General features: G+C 42.6%; 2 protein-coding genes across 4 annotated transcripts in view; both read right to left on the bottom strand.

Moving 5' to 3' along the window:
• Nucleotides 1-607: 607 nt before the first annotated feature.
• Nucleotides 608-5,640, bottom strand: prtfdc1b (phosphoribosyl transferase domain containing 1b). Its single transcript, XM_061296158.1, has 9 exons — nt 5,456-5,640; nt 5,166-5,272; nt 4,315-4,498; nt 4,101-4,166; nt 2,555-2,572; nt 1,998-2,080; nt 1,787-1,833; nt 1,585-1,661; nt 608-1,321 (listed from the first exon to the last, which is right to left on the bottom strand). Exons 1-9 carry the CDS (start codon nt 5,501-5,503, stop codon nt 1,274-1,276), a joined length of 678 nt encoding a protein of 225 aa, XP_061152142.1. The 5' UTR covers nt 5,504-5,640; the 3' UTR covers nt 608-1,273.
• A 3,518-nt stretch (nt 5,641-9,158) lies between these two features.
• Nucleotides 9,159-14,536, bottom strand: part of LOC133165917 (pre-B-cell leukemia transcription factor 1) — a 43,315-nt gene continuing 37,937 nt past the window's right edge. For all 3 annotated transcript variants that reach the window (XM_061295820.1, XM_061295822.1, XM_061295821.1), the window contains 2 exons: nt 13,218-13,307; nt 9,159-9,951 (listed from right to left, as the gene is read on the bottom strand). In XM_061295820.1, the coding sequence (XP_061151804.1) occupies nt 9,859-9,951; nt 13,218-13,307 (183 nt within the window). In that variant the 3' untranslated portion in view covers nt 9,159-9,858. The remainder of the gene's footprint in view (nt 9,952-13,217; nt 13,308-14,536) is intronic.

Genomic DNA, 14,536 nt, shown 5'->3' on the forward strand with positions numbered 1-14,536 from the left:
GGTTGGCTTTTGTTGCGGCTGGGGTCAGTTCGGGCAGGATACTTTCACAAAGCTTTCCTGTCAATGTCTACATATGCACACACACAATTGTCCACTGGTTACAGCAGTCCACTGTGATGAATGTATTTTTTCTCAATTATGTAGGCCATAATAGGGATGAAACTTATAATTAGAACCGATGATTTCATGAATATTTTTGGCAAAGTCCAATGCAATTACCTTTTTGGGGTGCACACACTGCCGTGTCTTCAACAAAACTTGGGCGAACTTAATAACACGTGACAATGCTGTCCTATGTGATTAAATTTTTCCACCAGGGAATTACAATTGCTGGTTAGGAAGGTCAAGCTGTGAAACCAGCAATATTCCCATAGTGGAGAGTGAAAAACGCTTTTGTTGAAATAGCACTCGGTGTTCCCACCTTAAAGACCGGGAGTCGTATGTCAGGTGTACACAAAGAGCGCAAACGTTCAACACAAACAAGTCTTTTGTGCCTTTTTGGATCGTTTGTGGGCAACCTCTATTTTCTATTCTCGTATTGTCATCAGACTTTGCTCCACAATAGAGTTGAACTTGGGAGAAAAAAAATGACTACGCTTTTGTAATATAATATTCATGACCCGCTGTTGTCAACTCAAGGTGTTTTAATACATAAAAAACTCATTTACAATCACTTGACGGGTAGTCTTTTAGTATTTTGATATAAAACACACAACTGCTCAGATAGGTTGATCAAGTATTAAGAATATTCAAGATTAACAGCACTAAAAAAAAAAAAAGAGAGGTCAGTGTGTCTAAAAAGCAATTATTCATTCAACTTTCCAAGATAATGAGATGAGTTGTTAGAAAATGCTACATTTCCCACTTAAAAATGTGTTTCTGTTTCACATTTAGGGAGGCTCCTTTCCTTTATCACTCACGTTCAGCTGGGTTCTTCCAAGTCCCTCACTTCACATTACAAATTAAAACTCCCAAGAAAAAGCGGAGCATGAGCATTTCACTTCCAAAGCTTATAAATCTGAATTACAACAAAATATTGGATGAAAACATTTTTGCCCTCCAACATACTTTAAAGTTCAGAGTTGAGCCTTTTCTTTGACCTTTCCTCCAATAACATTATTTCCTATTAGAAAGTAGTTTTTAATGTACAAAATAATGAGTTGGAAGGCAAACTGTTCAGTGGTCATTTGACGAAAGGAATGTCGGAGGACAACTTCTCCGTAGCAGCTGCAGTAGGTTAAAAGTGTGAGATGACATTTGAGTCTTCCTTCCCTCATATTTTGTACTTCATCTTGCCACTGTCGCTAATCACACAGATATGCTGCAGCAAACGAGGGGGGAGGAAAAACAAGGTCAATAAAAGTCAAAAAGTAGAATATGAGTGAGTGCATCAACAATCTGGTTTCACTATGACCACTTCTGGAATTTCAGGCCTGTGTCACATAAAGCCTTGATATTTGCTCAAACCTTCAGACTTTTGGTTTATTTTCAGAAGTTTGTGTTGCTCAATAAAACGGTTTGCTCCAGGATATTCTCATTTACAATAATTGCTGAATTTCCCAGCACTGAAAGCCGCTCACTTACATTGAGGTCTCGAAAATACTCATTGTAGTCCAAAGCATATCCGACCACGAAGCGATTAGGAATCTCAAAGCCGACATCTGAAATGAAACGAGAACACGCCGTCCCTGTTGAGGATTTTCATTTTCATTCACTGACTCGGACACAAAATGGTTCAAGTGCATGTTTGAAATATGAATGAGGTCACGTAAGGTCGAATGCGTACAGTCGGGGAGGCTCGTGGTGTTTCGAGGCACCCTCTTCACCAGCAATCTGAAGGACAGACACAATATTGACGCTCTTGCATACGCGAGCAAAATGTATCCATTTTTTAAAACGCTACCACCTGTGTTATTTATTCGCTCCGTCGACTGTCTAGACTGCGAGGCGGAAAGTGAGTGATTCACAAAAGCGGGACCGCTTTTGTCATAACTCACCCGGCGACTTTGATCATTTTGGGCTGGAAGGCCTCCACGTGCTTCAGGAGAGCCTTCAGGGTCTTGCCGGTGCCGATGATGCCCTGAATGGCGCAAGCGAGACGGAATTGAAAACAGGATTGAGAAAGCACCAGCTTACCCGCGTGGAATTTCCTGGCCGAGAGCTGATTAATTTCACACGGTAACAAGCGGGAGGAGTTGGGGTCGCGCTTACGTAAGCTGTCTCAAAACAAACCTGGCGAATCAACAAAAACAGACTCCACGTCTTCTACCGCAAAACGACGGACTGGGAAGAGACCAGATGCTAATTGTTCTTCACCCTCAGAAGATGACTTAGCTCAAGTTACATTATTCTGAAGTATGGATGAACACATGTTGGAAAATGTCATATTGGAAATGTCGTTGATGGCCAGCGTACTTTTCTCCACGTGTACTGCATCTCCAAACATTTCAAAAGGAAAACTTGAGCTGGCTCCCCTTGACCTGAAATGGCGTCTTTGTCAGGACGTAGGGGGGGGGGGGGGAAAGGGGAGGAATGAAAACCACAGTTGACTCACCTCCACAATCAGTACGTTCTTGTGAGGGCAGGTCAGCGAGAGGGAGAGCGAGAAAGCCGGGGGGGAAGAAAACAATTTTGTTAGAAACATTTACAAACTGGCACAATGAAAACAAAAAGCAAAAACAATCAAAACGGACAAACCTGCTCCAAATACTAATTACGACCAAGTGAATTTAACAAACAAAAGTCAAAATCAAATGTACATAACCCTGGTTTGAGCCATTTTTACATTAGTGGGAAACACTACGTCACTACGGCCTCTTCCCACACGCTTTGGCTCACTTCTTCCTGGAGAACTTGGCTTGCATTTATTTCAAACGTAAGCGTGCGTGTCACAAAAAGGAGCTTGGGAAATTTCACAAGCACACTCAAAATACAAACAAGTCAAGTGAGCAAAGTGGTTGACAACCTCCTCAGCAATTCATCTTGCACACTTCAAATCGGCTGATGTCCACACAATCTTGTCACACAAAAGCGCACACACGTAAGCACATGAAATAAAAATGAACCGTGCTCTGTTCTCATGATGGAAATATCCGGGTTTTTTTTAACCCTAAGACATGACTCACGCAAACTTGAAACTTCTCAAGTCAACGCCTCACCTTAGGCTAAAATTAAAACATTAGTCAACATTTTAGGCCGAAACGCCCCACAAATAGTTTTTCCTTGACATCGCACCACCTCTTCCTTTTTTTTTTTTTAAATGCTTTGCGAAATCCTGCTGACAAATGAACAGCAATGCTCTTGAGATGTATATTTCATAACAAGCTTCTTTTAGGTTTGAACACAAACGTGTTTTCATTTGGGATTTAGATTATATTTAAATCAAGGTGTTCTAGTGCTTAGCATTTTGCAGGCAACTCACAACTCAAGCCATTTACACACAAGGCTGCCAAATTCAGTACCATTTTTTTTTTTAAAAAATGACATTTTATGGCTGCCACTTTTGTATTCCTTTCGACCACAAGAGGGAGCCCTGGCAGCATAGTTTCACATTTCCAATGTCTCAAGTGTCAGTGATGTTGTAGTGGCTCACTTGCTCGACTTCCCACTTAGCGTGAATGGTTGACTTTCTCTATATGTTCTCAGTTTTTTTTTAATCGTTGCAGAATTATGTCCTTTTAATCGACACAGTGACCATTTCTCCAGGAGAGGTTGCAGACGACAGGAAATGCTGCCCTCTAGAGGCAACGAGCTGTCAGTACAGCAATGCTTGCTCACCAAGAAGAGAAAATTCATTTCCATTTCTCAAGTGACTGCTGCTATTTGAGGCATTAAATGCACAATTCCACACCACACTGGGAACAGAGTGTTGGAATGGACACAATGATCTAAAAGCTTTATGGTAAGTGGGAAGAATTCAAATTTAAGGAGAACTAAACCCAATTTCTCATTTTTTTTTGCTGATTTTAAACGGCTAATATTGTCTGATTAAATCGTCTGGCCAATTCATTGGTCAGACCCAAGCAAGCACGCACAAAGACATTTTTCTCCTCGTCACGTCGCTCATGTTATAAGTCAGCATACATTCATAATAATATTACCTTTCCGGCTAAAAAGGACAAGTCCTCTGCTCCAAGTATGTGAAGGTCTTCTGTGGACTGATCATTCTGAGGAAAAGCCAGAAAAGTCTTTATGAGTTTATGAATTTTACAACAGGACTAGTTATATGAAGCCAGGGCCGTGAGAGTCGTGCGCATTGTCACGAGGCAAGCAACTACCATGAAAGAATTTTAGAAGGAACCTATCGAAGCTCACCATGTAGCTCTTGAGACGGATGAAATGGACTCTCATGGGAATGGTGCGGTCCGAGTTGCAGCTTAGCGCCTTGATTTTGTCCACCAGGTCGGCGCAGAACTGGTAGCCACCTTTTAGCACGCAGAGCACCACAATGTCATGGTCGCCCAAGTCATCCATGATGTCCCGAGCCAGACGTTCAGTTCTGAGAAGCAAAAAGTTCCTTCACAGCCTGGGCCAGTAAATGACAATTTCCTCACTGACTCAAAGGATTGTTGTCCTATCCTAGTGGAGTCACGGGAAGCATGTTGACAGACAGTTATTGATACTTCGATTTACAACAACACACATTTTGGAGTTATAAAATGAAATATCCAAATTGCCTCATATACTTGTTTATTTATGCAAGTGTAGAGCACCTAGACTGCAAATGAATCATCTCCAGCACGTCGATAATTCTGCCACATTTTATAAGATGCTCCTGGGTTGTTTGATTTCAAAGTTGATTGGCACTCCAGAGACGCCCTAATGAGCTCTTTTGAGGCACAGAATGTTTTGAAAGGAATCACGGATTTTTAGATACTATTTTAAATATTGGATTTGTTGATTTGACTCAGTCAAGCCTTAGGCGGTCGTCCGCGTGATACTGTGTGGTCATGAGTCTGCAAACGTGGACCGAACAAAAATGGAGGTCAAAATATGCACTTTGAAGTTTTGTCATCGATACCCTGTCATCTTCCACTATCGGCGTTAGATACACCAAAACAAACAATGGAGGTCCATGGTCCACCACGAGAGTCTTCTCAAGAATAGAGCTATAGGCCAAAATATGCACTTAATGTCTAATATTAAAAGCAGTGTTAACACGATACCTGTCCATGATGACTCCATGAGGGACGACGACACATTGGAGATCCCCGGCGTAGTGTGCTGGATAGCTGAAGAGGTCTAAACTGTAACCTGGCCAGTCATCGTCAATCTGTGCAGAGGGGGGTGGAAAGAAAAAAAAAAAGAAAAAGGAAAACAATTCATTCACGTGTTGCCTCTTTGCTCGTTAAGTTGTGCAACTCGAGTATACATGCAAAATAGCTTTGCAGAGCCGTAAAGTCTGCAAGACAAGTTGCTGAAAAGTTTACGGCGATCATTTGCACGTTCAGTTTACCACAATCCCGCCGCTTCCCCCCTTGGTTTGGAGCACGACGTCTGCCATGTTGCTTTTCTATCCGTAAAGTGGTCATGCAAGTTTCCAGGACTTTGCAAGCTGCGCGGAGAGGAGAAGAGAGGAGGGCCTGCACGAATATTTGCTTGTGCGTTGGCTCGCCTCCCTCCCTCCTTCCTCATTCGCTTCCATTTGCAATGCAGCACAGTGCCATACTGCCAAGTGCCGCTAGAGGCGCACTTACTCTTTGACATGTCAAGAATAATAACGTCGGATAGAGATGTCCTCGGTTTACGACGGAGTTGACGACGGGTAGTGACGACAATTTCTACTCAACAAGTGATTCTTTTTTTATGCTAGTCCACCTCTTTTAAAATAATACTGGAAAGACGTATTTTTCAAGGTCTAAATGTCAAATGCCAGTAGTAAGGATGAGATGAGGGCTATGACCTATTTTTTCTAGGACAAGAAATATCCAGTATAAATTAAAACACATAATTGTCCTGCACATGCCTAAACATGGCCTCCCATTCACCTGACTTGCAGCCATTTTCTGAGGCGGTGGCCATATTTAAATGGACATTCTGTGTGTGGCAGGGTGCAAACAAGTGAATATTGCATTCATCACCCGGGGCCTCATCATGGCCACTCATTTCAGCACCACCATCCTCCTCCTCCTCATCAGACAAGGTGTCTGGGCCATCCACCCCTGCTCTTCCTCCTCCATAGCAGGAGCTGTAATTATCCACGGCGCAATGACGGCATCTGCGGAGGCAGATGTCAACATCAACATTTGCGTTCAATCAGCCCACGCACAGCGCCATCACCTCGGAGGGACAAGGAGGACTTAAAAGCACGGCAAAGTGACAAAATCTACCAACAAGCGTGAAAAATGATCCTCCTCCTCCGGACAACTTTGATCACAATGTGCTTCCATATACATTTTGATGGAGGTGACGCACTAGCGCATAAATCTTGACAAAACAAAAGTGTCAGTTATAAAAATCTTAAGCGATGTTTTAAAAGTGGGGAAGTCAGGGTAGTAGTAGTTTATTTTTTGTTTTGTTTCTTGTTTATATTGCATTTGATCCCACTGTCGACCACCAGATGGCGGCACACTACTTAGTTTGGCAAATTTGAACGAAGCTGACCCTTGTTTTTTTTTTGGAGGCGAACATGACTAAATATCAAGTCCTTGAAAAATCCTGCTTTTTATGCCTACAGAGAGCAAGAGCTGTGGGTTACTTTTATTAAATTACACTTTTGGGCATGCTTGTCAATGACTTCACATATTCAAGGATATGTTACATATTTTTTGGTGTGATTCCTTGCTCTTGCTCTATCAAGTTAGTAATGACGAGCAGCCCCCCAAAAGCTTTGTGTCTTTGCGATGAGCCACATGGCACAGAGGCCAGAAAGACGTGTTGGGACGAGGCCTTGTCACAATTGTTTTTGACGCCCGCGTCGTCGTCGCAGGCGGGCAGGCTTCTTCGCTGGCCCTCGGGGCGCGGGCCAGCAGTCTGGCTCTGGCATTTCACACTCACTCAGCAGTCAAGGCCTGTGACCGTCTGCAGACTTCAGCGCCAACTGCTACCTTCTCCCCTCACCCCGTCGCCGGGCCAATTATGAATATTCACTTGCGCTGAAAGTAATTCTGTCGGACATGCCACTGTCCTGGCCGATAATGTCAGCACTGTTGTGTGGGGGACAATCTGGCGAGGATGGGGCCATTATTGTGCTTTGTTGTTATTCTTATGGTTTCATCACTGTTTGTTTGTGTGTTTCTTGGCAGGATTGCACGCATAATGACCAAACAGATTATCGTGACACCGTGGGGAGGGAGGCGACAGGCATGAACCTCATGAAATTGTGGTGCAAAACCGGATAAAGGTGAAGATCCATTTTTCCAAAAATGTTTGCATCACAGATGTAACAAAAAAACAATTCGAGATGAATTCTTTGTGCTGATTCCAAATTGCCTTCATTTTCCTCAAATACATCAGATTTTCATAAAATAATATGATATGTAATAGAGTAATATGTTTAGTAATATTTATGAATTAAGGTCGACGTTCAGCAACAAGTGGATGTTTTTCGGAATAGTCGCGGCTATAAATTAGCATGCAAAGTGAAATCTGTTCCGTGCAAGCTTTTAGAGATCAAACTTCAAAAATAAAAACATCTCAAAATCCTGACGTGCAAGAAAAAAGTGATCACAATTTTTAAATCGGCATGAAAAACACATTTACAGACTCATAGCAAACTCAGATCCAAAATTAGCGTTCACTAACAGCCTAGCTGTTTCGATTTCTTCTTTGGATTTTTCTGCAGTCTGAGGGGGGAGGAGAGGGGGGGGGGGGTCTGTGGCACCATGCTACCCCTCACCGGTCAGTCCTGGTAGTTAAGCAGTTAAAAAAAACGGTTCAGAAGGTTAAACTATGCCTTGGTGGAGGCCTACTAGGCGTCCTCTTTGTAGTAATTTACTGTCTGTATTAAGTAATGCAAAAACCTTTCAAAAAATTTCATACTAGACTTTATGGAGGTGACAAGAAGAAAGTACAGTAAAAATCGTTTTCACCCCAAAACAAAAACAATTTATGTGCTTTTCAGAGAAAAAGAAAAAAAAAACACATTTGTCTTGTAGAAAACAGATGCTCAATGCAAATTTAAACACAGCTTCTTTAAAAAAGCAAGCGCTAAAATGAAACAGGCGAATTTTTTTTTTTGTCAGGGAGTCTAATGTGTGCCATTAAGTCAGACAGGAGTAATTACGAGGAGCGAGATGCTGAGCCATAAAAGGAGAACGTCTCCTTGCAGTGCGTAACCTCGGCTCACTTCCTGTTTTCGTAAGGCTGCGATGAATGAGCACATTTACAAAGGACTCTTTCATGATGTTGACATTATGCTGACTTCTGATGCATCGCTGTATCACGTCATCTTTTTTGGACAAAGCAAGCCGAGCACAATGGTAGCTAGTTTACGAGTGGCGGTGAAGCGATGAAAAGTAAGTGCCTACATGATGTGTAACAATAGAAAAAAACAGACAGAAAAAATGACAAAAACCTGAACAAAAAAAGTTTTTTTGGGGTGTTTTTTTTTTATAGATGGTTAGAAAACACATCAACTCAACAATCCGAAACAACCGAAGAAGGACACAAGTGAAAAAACCCACATCACATATTGTCACATATTTTTGTTGTTGATTTCTTTTGTGTGTGTGTGTGTGTGTCCTCAGCAAGTTGTTCCTTTGGTGGCGAGCATCTGTGGATGGAGCTTTGTGGTGCATGTGTACAAGTCCATTAACATAACGACTTCCCCGTTTAAATAGATTAAATAGTGGTCCGTGTCGTCAAACGCAAACTGGGTTAGAAATGTCCTGGACGAACTTTCTCCTCAGATATTCTGTCATTTTTTGGACTGGTGCGTCACACGTGATTCGGAATACTGTCGTTCATATTAATGTCACGCGAAATCTATAAAAAATATTTGGGCTGTAACTAAAAACGCTGTCAACCGGAAAATCGTCGATTTAAAAGATGCGTGTGCATCGTACCGAACAAGATATCGTCTTTCATTAAGCACTTTTTATTTGACATTTTTAACTCATTTTAGTTTTCGTTCAAAGCACGGCCACTTTATGTACAAAACCTTTTTCTTTCACGTTTCCAAAATCGGTCCGACGAAATGAATGACGTCAAACTTGTCGGACGTGATGACAAGTATTTCTTTATTGTTTTACAGATAACATACTTCACAGGGTTACCTTAGAGGCGGACATGTCCCGACACAAACTGGGTTCAAAGACGCCGGAGACACAGGCGAGGGGGGTTTGGGGGGGGGGGGGGGGACATACTCGGATCAAGCACACATTGTAAACAACTGAGCAATATTAGTCTAAAATGGCGTACCATAGAATAGAATAGGTGAGAGACAACAAAATGTAGAATAAGTAAGAAGATGTGCCTCTTGCTCGCAAAGACACCTTTTTGCAAAACAAATCCCCATCACTGACGTTTTTTTCTACTTTCTTCCTTCTCGGAGTGGCCGAGAAGTAGAACGACGACTAAAAGCAACCGACGCTCCGGTTTATTTACTTTAGCGTCGGCTGCACCGGATGTGGAAACGGTTGATGGAGAAGTAAGCCCAGCCCTCGGAATCCAATAGAAGAGAACGTGTGCGTGTGTGTGTGTGAACGCTGTACAAACCTCTCCGCTGATTTTGAATTTCATTGTTTGTATCCCAAATGTCCAAGGTTACAAGCAGAGGAAAGGTTGCTGTTGTTTTTCTTTCTGCTTTGGGCTTTTCGTCCTCCTCTGCCCACAGCGGCATCGTCAACTCCTTTGTTTTGAATACTGTGAAGGTCAGTTCTGCTTTTTATACAGGTGACGGCGGCAGGGTGGACGGATTCAGTTGGAGGTGTCCGAATGAACGCTTCCGGGTCCTTCCGTGGGTGATGTCACCGACGAAGGGGTCGGAGCATCTTGCCAGCCGCCGTTCGTCTGGAAACAAAAGGCGGGAGAGCTTTTAACTGCACAGCAAAGAGTGAAAGAGGAGGACCTGCGGGGGATAAAGCTTGTTAATAGCACCCTGGCCGCGTATCATAGCCATCGCCAGATACTGCGCAAACATTGATCCCTAGTCACTCTGAGCGGCACATTGACGACATCACTGCAATTGGATCTGTCGTTAAAAAAATCAATACAAAAAAAATCGGTGCTGCTATTAAGCATGACACAATATCAAATAAATAAACAGGAATAAGAGAAATCAATATCCAAAACATTAAGCATATACAAAGTTAATGCCAGAAGATCTAATGACAATATCTTGCTATATATCTATGTCTACATATCTATTTTTGTTTGTATAAACCTTAATATTTTATATTATAAACCTTACACATCTATAAAAAAAAATGAAGCTATAAAATGCTTGAAAACAAATATATGCAAAATGAAAAGTACAAATGTAACATATAAAATGTCATAAAAAGGTAACAAATGTCTTCAAACAAAATCAATACCAAATCTAACATGTCTAAAATATCAAAATTGATAGACATACAAAATATTAAATTAATAATGACTCAAATATAACACACACACACACACGCACACACTAACGATGTTTTCCTTTGTACTGTCCACAATCACTACATGCTGTAAAATGAATAGCATACCAGCATCTAATACCTGTACATATACAATGTAAAATTGAATATATAAAAGCAAATAATTAAAATATACAGACGAATCGAGATCAATCATTTAAAATGAAACATCATTATTGTTTATCACAATAGAATTTTCTCCTGGGTGGCTACAGTGAAAAAAAAAGGGCTACAATACATGAAATATAAAAATCCCCAGAGAAAGAAAATAGAATCAAAACACAAAATGCATCTCTCCCAACAACATGCTTGGTTTGTACGCTTTTACACACAAACACACATGCACGCATGCGTGCACACAATATAAAAAGATTTCTGATTAAAAATAGCATTGTGCGCGTTGTCCCTGGACATCATTTTGAAAGTAACTGAAGAGCCAAAATATACGCACACATATGTCAGAATGAAAACAATAATAATAATTGAAAAAATCTGATGAAAGAATCGTTTCAAACGTTGACTAAGGACCATTAGTGACATCAATTGCAATTTCAACTACTATTAAGTGAAAATGGGGACATGCTTTTCAGCCGCCGCTTATTTCCCAAAGCCTGTTATTTAGCGTACAGGCTGCCTGTCATGTCAGTCAAAATCGAGCGGCGAGGGGAAAAAAAAAAAGGAAAAGAAAAAAAAAAAACGGGAGGGACAAAACATTCTTGGCTTTCTGGGAGAGGCAACGACGCCCACCAGCAATTTGCGGGGGGACAATTGTTGTTCAAGGATGAAAGGAGAAGGAAGGTGAGGAAGCCAAAAGCAAAAGTACAAGCGTTCACTCCTCAGCTCCTCGCAATGCGTTTTCACTGGAAACACCAAAAATATTGCCATTCATCTTCACTACACAGGACTATTTTTTTTTCTTTAAAAAAAAATCAAAAAAAGATTGGCCCCTAAATAGGATAAAATAACACTTATGTCATGAATGCAAAATAAATTGATATACTTCAGGAAGACAATGATGAATTTTTGTCAATGTAAATGAACAAATATTGTTGTTCATGCTACTTAATATAATTCATTATTGGGATGTTGGGTATGACAATATATTGAATAAAACAAAGCATTTAAGAAAGAATGGCAAAATAAGATGTCAATAAAATATAATAATACACATTTAGGTGATGCTCCAGATGACCAGAAATTGCATTTGTTGTTTTTCTTAAAGTTTCATTTAAAAGAAATGTTTTGCTATTTTTTTTAAATTCAAGATAAGTGAACGTCATCCTTCCAAATTTGGAATACAAAATTGGGAGAAAAGATCAAACTCATCAATGTGGAGTGGTTGCTTATTAAATTCTACATGTTGGTATTATTTGATCTGGATTTGTGTTAAAACAAATAAAATACGGCGGCTGCCTGTTTTGTTTTGGATCACGTAGCTTAACATGAAATGAACAAGGACATGATATGTCATCTCCAACTAACATCCTTGTTTAGATTTTAAAACTACCTTCAGGCGCTTTCAAAAAAAAAAACTTGGATGTATACTCAGGACAAATGAGATGCTTTGTTGTGTGACACGAGAAAACATGAACTGTATGGCTTTCGACTCATATTTCAACCCACGTCCAAACCCATTGCTAGTTAGCTTCGCTTCGGCGTATCTCCAAAGAAAGACATCTGCTTTGATCGTAATGATTGGTCAATAATTGCAGTGGGCTCGAGGTGGGACACCCCGTTGAGCCTGTTGCGCCCATCTCCATGCGTGCGTGTTCTTATTATAGCGCGCGCGAGGGGCTGTTGCAGCCTTGTCAGTGCGGCTGTTTGAGTAGATGAATGATCGGGGCAATGTGCTTGGACTGTTAGCCCAAAGCCCCGCTCCCTCTGTCCCCGCGACTGTCGTATTGATTCTGTTCAGCGCCGCGCCGCCTGTCGCTGTGGATATACATGTTAACACAGCGCCTCCAGTCCCGCTGCCGCCCGGCCCAGCCCGGCTAGAACACTTCCGAAAGCTTTATTGTGCTTCGTTAAGATCGCGACAAGACAAAGGGCTGTTGCAACCCAGTCAATCTTTTGTTATTGAAAGTAACTGTACTAAACTGCCAAAATGTGACACATCTAAGTTAACAACACCGAGTAGTCACGCTCGAGCTTTGTTCGGCTCCCGTCGTCATGGCAATGAAGATTTCAAATCTATGCCTTTTCCCCATACCTTTGATTTTTTTTCCCAAATCGTCGAGCAAGACGGAACAATAGCAAATTCGGGTCAACACAACATTATACACGTTGACAGGTTCTTTGTACGGGAAATTGCGGTGTCATTTCTTATCAACAAACAGAAAACCTTGGCGTCGATAATGAGCAACTCTAGGAGTGAAGCACGAGAGGTGTTAAACTTGGCTTGGCGATGTAGAGGAGCATTGTTGTGCTCGGGTGACACCTGTGTCCTTGTTCCCGTCCACTGCAGGTGCCGCGCTAACGCTAATGTCCCCCGACAGACTCGGAGCGTGTCCAGCGAATTCAGGCCGCTAGCTGCCTCATTGCCTGCCACCCAGGGCACGGCCGGAGCCAAAGCGGGAGAGGGGGGGGGCGAGCCCAAACCGAGTGCGGTGGCAGCACGACGCGCGCCGCGACATCTTCCCGTGCGAGCGTACTTACGTTGATGCCCTGTGGACTGTACATCTGGCTGGCGGCGAGGCTGTCACTGTATCCGCCGGTCTGGCTGATAACATGGCGAAGGGTATCCACCTGGAACAATGGAAGAGGGTTTGGTGGGGGTGGTGTGGGGGGGGGGGGCACACATAATAAAAGCCCAGGTCAGACAAAAGGTGCGGATAACAAAGAGTGGCGTGCGGCTGGAAAGGTCAGCGCGATAGTGAAAGGCTAGCGTAAACAGGACACAATCAGTGCATGGCAAGCTTGTACAAGCTTGATAACCAGCAAAAGGACAAGATATGATGAGGAGACAAATTAGGAATGCACCATTTGTGGTTTTTGTGATCACGTCTAAATCAAATTAAAAAAAAAAAAAGCGGTGAAATGTCATCTGTCCGTACTGTCGTAAACCGTATCGGACTATGTTGCTTTTCTTGCTTTTTGATGATTAGTGTAATTGCACATCCACAACAGTAGGTGGCGCTCTCGATATTATAGATGATGATTTGGTTAACTGTTGATCTTTTACATGAAAGCCTGTTTGGCTGCAGTCACTGTGATGAATACGGCATTTAGTCGTTGAATCTTTCTGGAAAACAGCCATTTTCCATGTTCACTGGGAGCTACTTTGCAGCTCTTGGCAGCGCAGTCAGCCAGGTTCTGCTCGAAAAAGCACACCTGCCATTTGGGTTCCACTACAAATGACTCTACTCAAGGCTCATTTAGTCAAACTTTTTTTTTCCCCCTTCCTCTAGCGGAATTGCACGGAGCAGTCTGACATAGTCGTAAAAATAATCCATTACGCCGAATGTGAGGTTGGATGTGGGCAAGGGGGGGGGGGGGGTGTACCCCGAAGAGCACTTTACCCCCTTTAAGAGTTGTCACATTTGCATATTCACGGTCAACCTCGGGTGTTTCCAGAGCTGATCTGAATAGGAAAAGTGTGTGCGTGTGTGTCGGATGTGTTGAGGAACGCTGCCAAAAGCACTGAAACCAAACGAGAGAATCACCACGGGTGGTGTTTCTTCAGTTCCCGGTGAAGACTGCTAACACTCTTGAGCGCGGCGCCGGACATCTGCGTCCACTGGGGCAAGGTCGCACATGTCGCCCGTGCGCCACGCCGCCGGTTACGCTACGCTAAGCGCGTCAGAGGTGCTGATAAGTGTTGCGCCATTTCCAGAACTGTCCGCCGTCGTCTACTCAACGAGTCTTTGACAATGGTCGGCGCCATCACGGAACGCTGGAGGCAAAGCTCAACCTCCGAGTCTCGGTGGAGGTCGAGCTATTGTGTTCATCGCAATTAGCGGGGGCCGGTTTACAAA

This window comes from Syngnathus typhle, linkage group LG13, assembly GCF_033458585.1.
Source record: "Syngnathus typhle isolate RoL2023-S1 ecotype Sweden linkage group LG13, RoL_Styp_1.0, whole genome shotgun sequence".
Lineage (NCBI taxonomy): Eukaryota > Metazoa > Chordata > Actinopteri > Syngnathiformes > Syngnathidae > Syngnathus > Syngnathus typhle.

What these genes read in the sequence shown, in the direction of transcription:
- prtfdc1b (XM_061296158.1), bottom strand. Translation starts at nt 5,503, where the DNA reads ATGGCAGACGTCGTGCTCCAAACCAAGGGGGGAAGCGGCGGGATTGTG. An exon ending in CATGGAGTCATCATGGACAG is followed by an intron (nt 4,499 to 5,165) that starts GTATCGTGTTAA and finishes TTTGCTTCTCAG; the next exon opens with AACTGAACGTCTGGCTCGGG. An exon ending in AGTATTTTCGAGACCTCAAT is followed by an intron (nt 1,322 to 1,584) that starts GTAAGTGAGCGG and finishes CGTTTGCTGCAG; the next exon opens with CATATCTGTGTGATTAGCGA.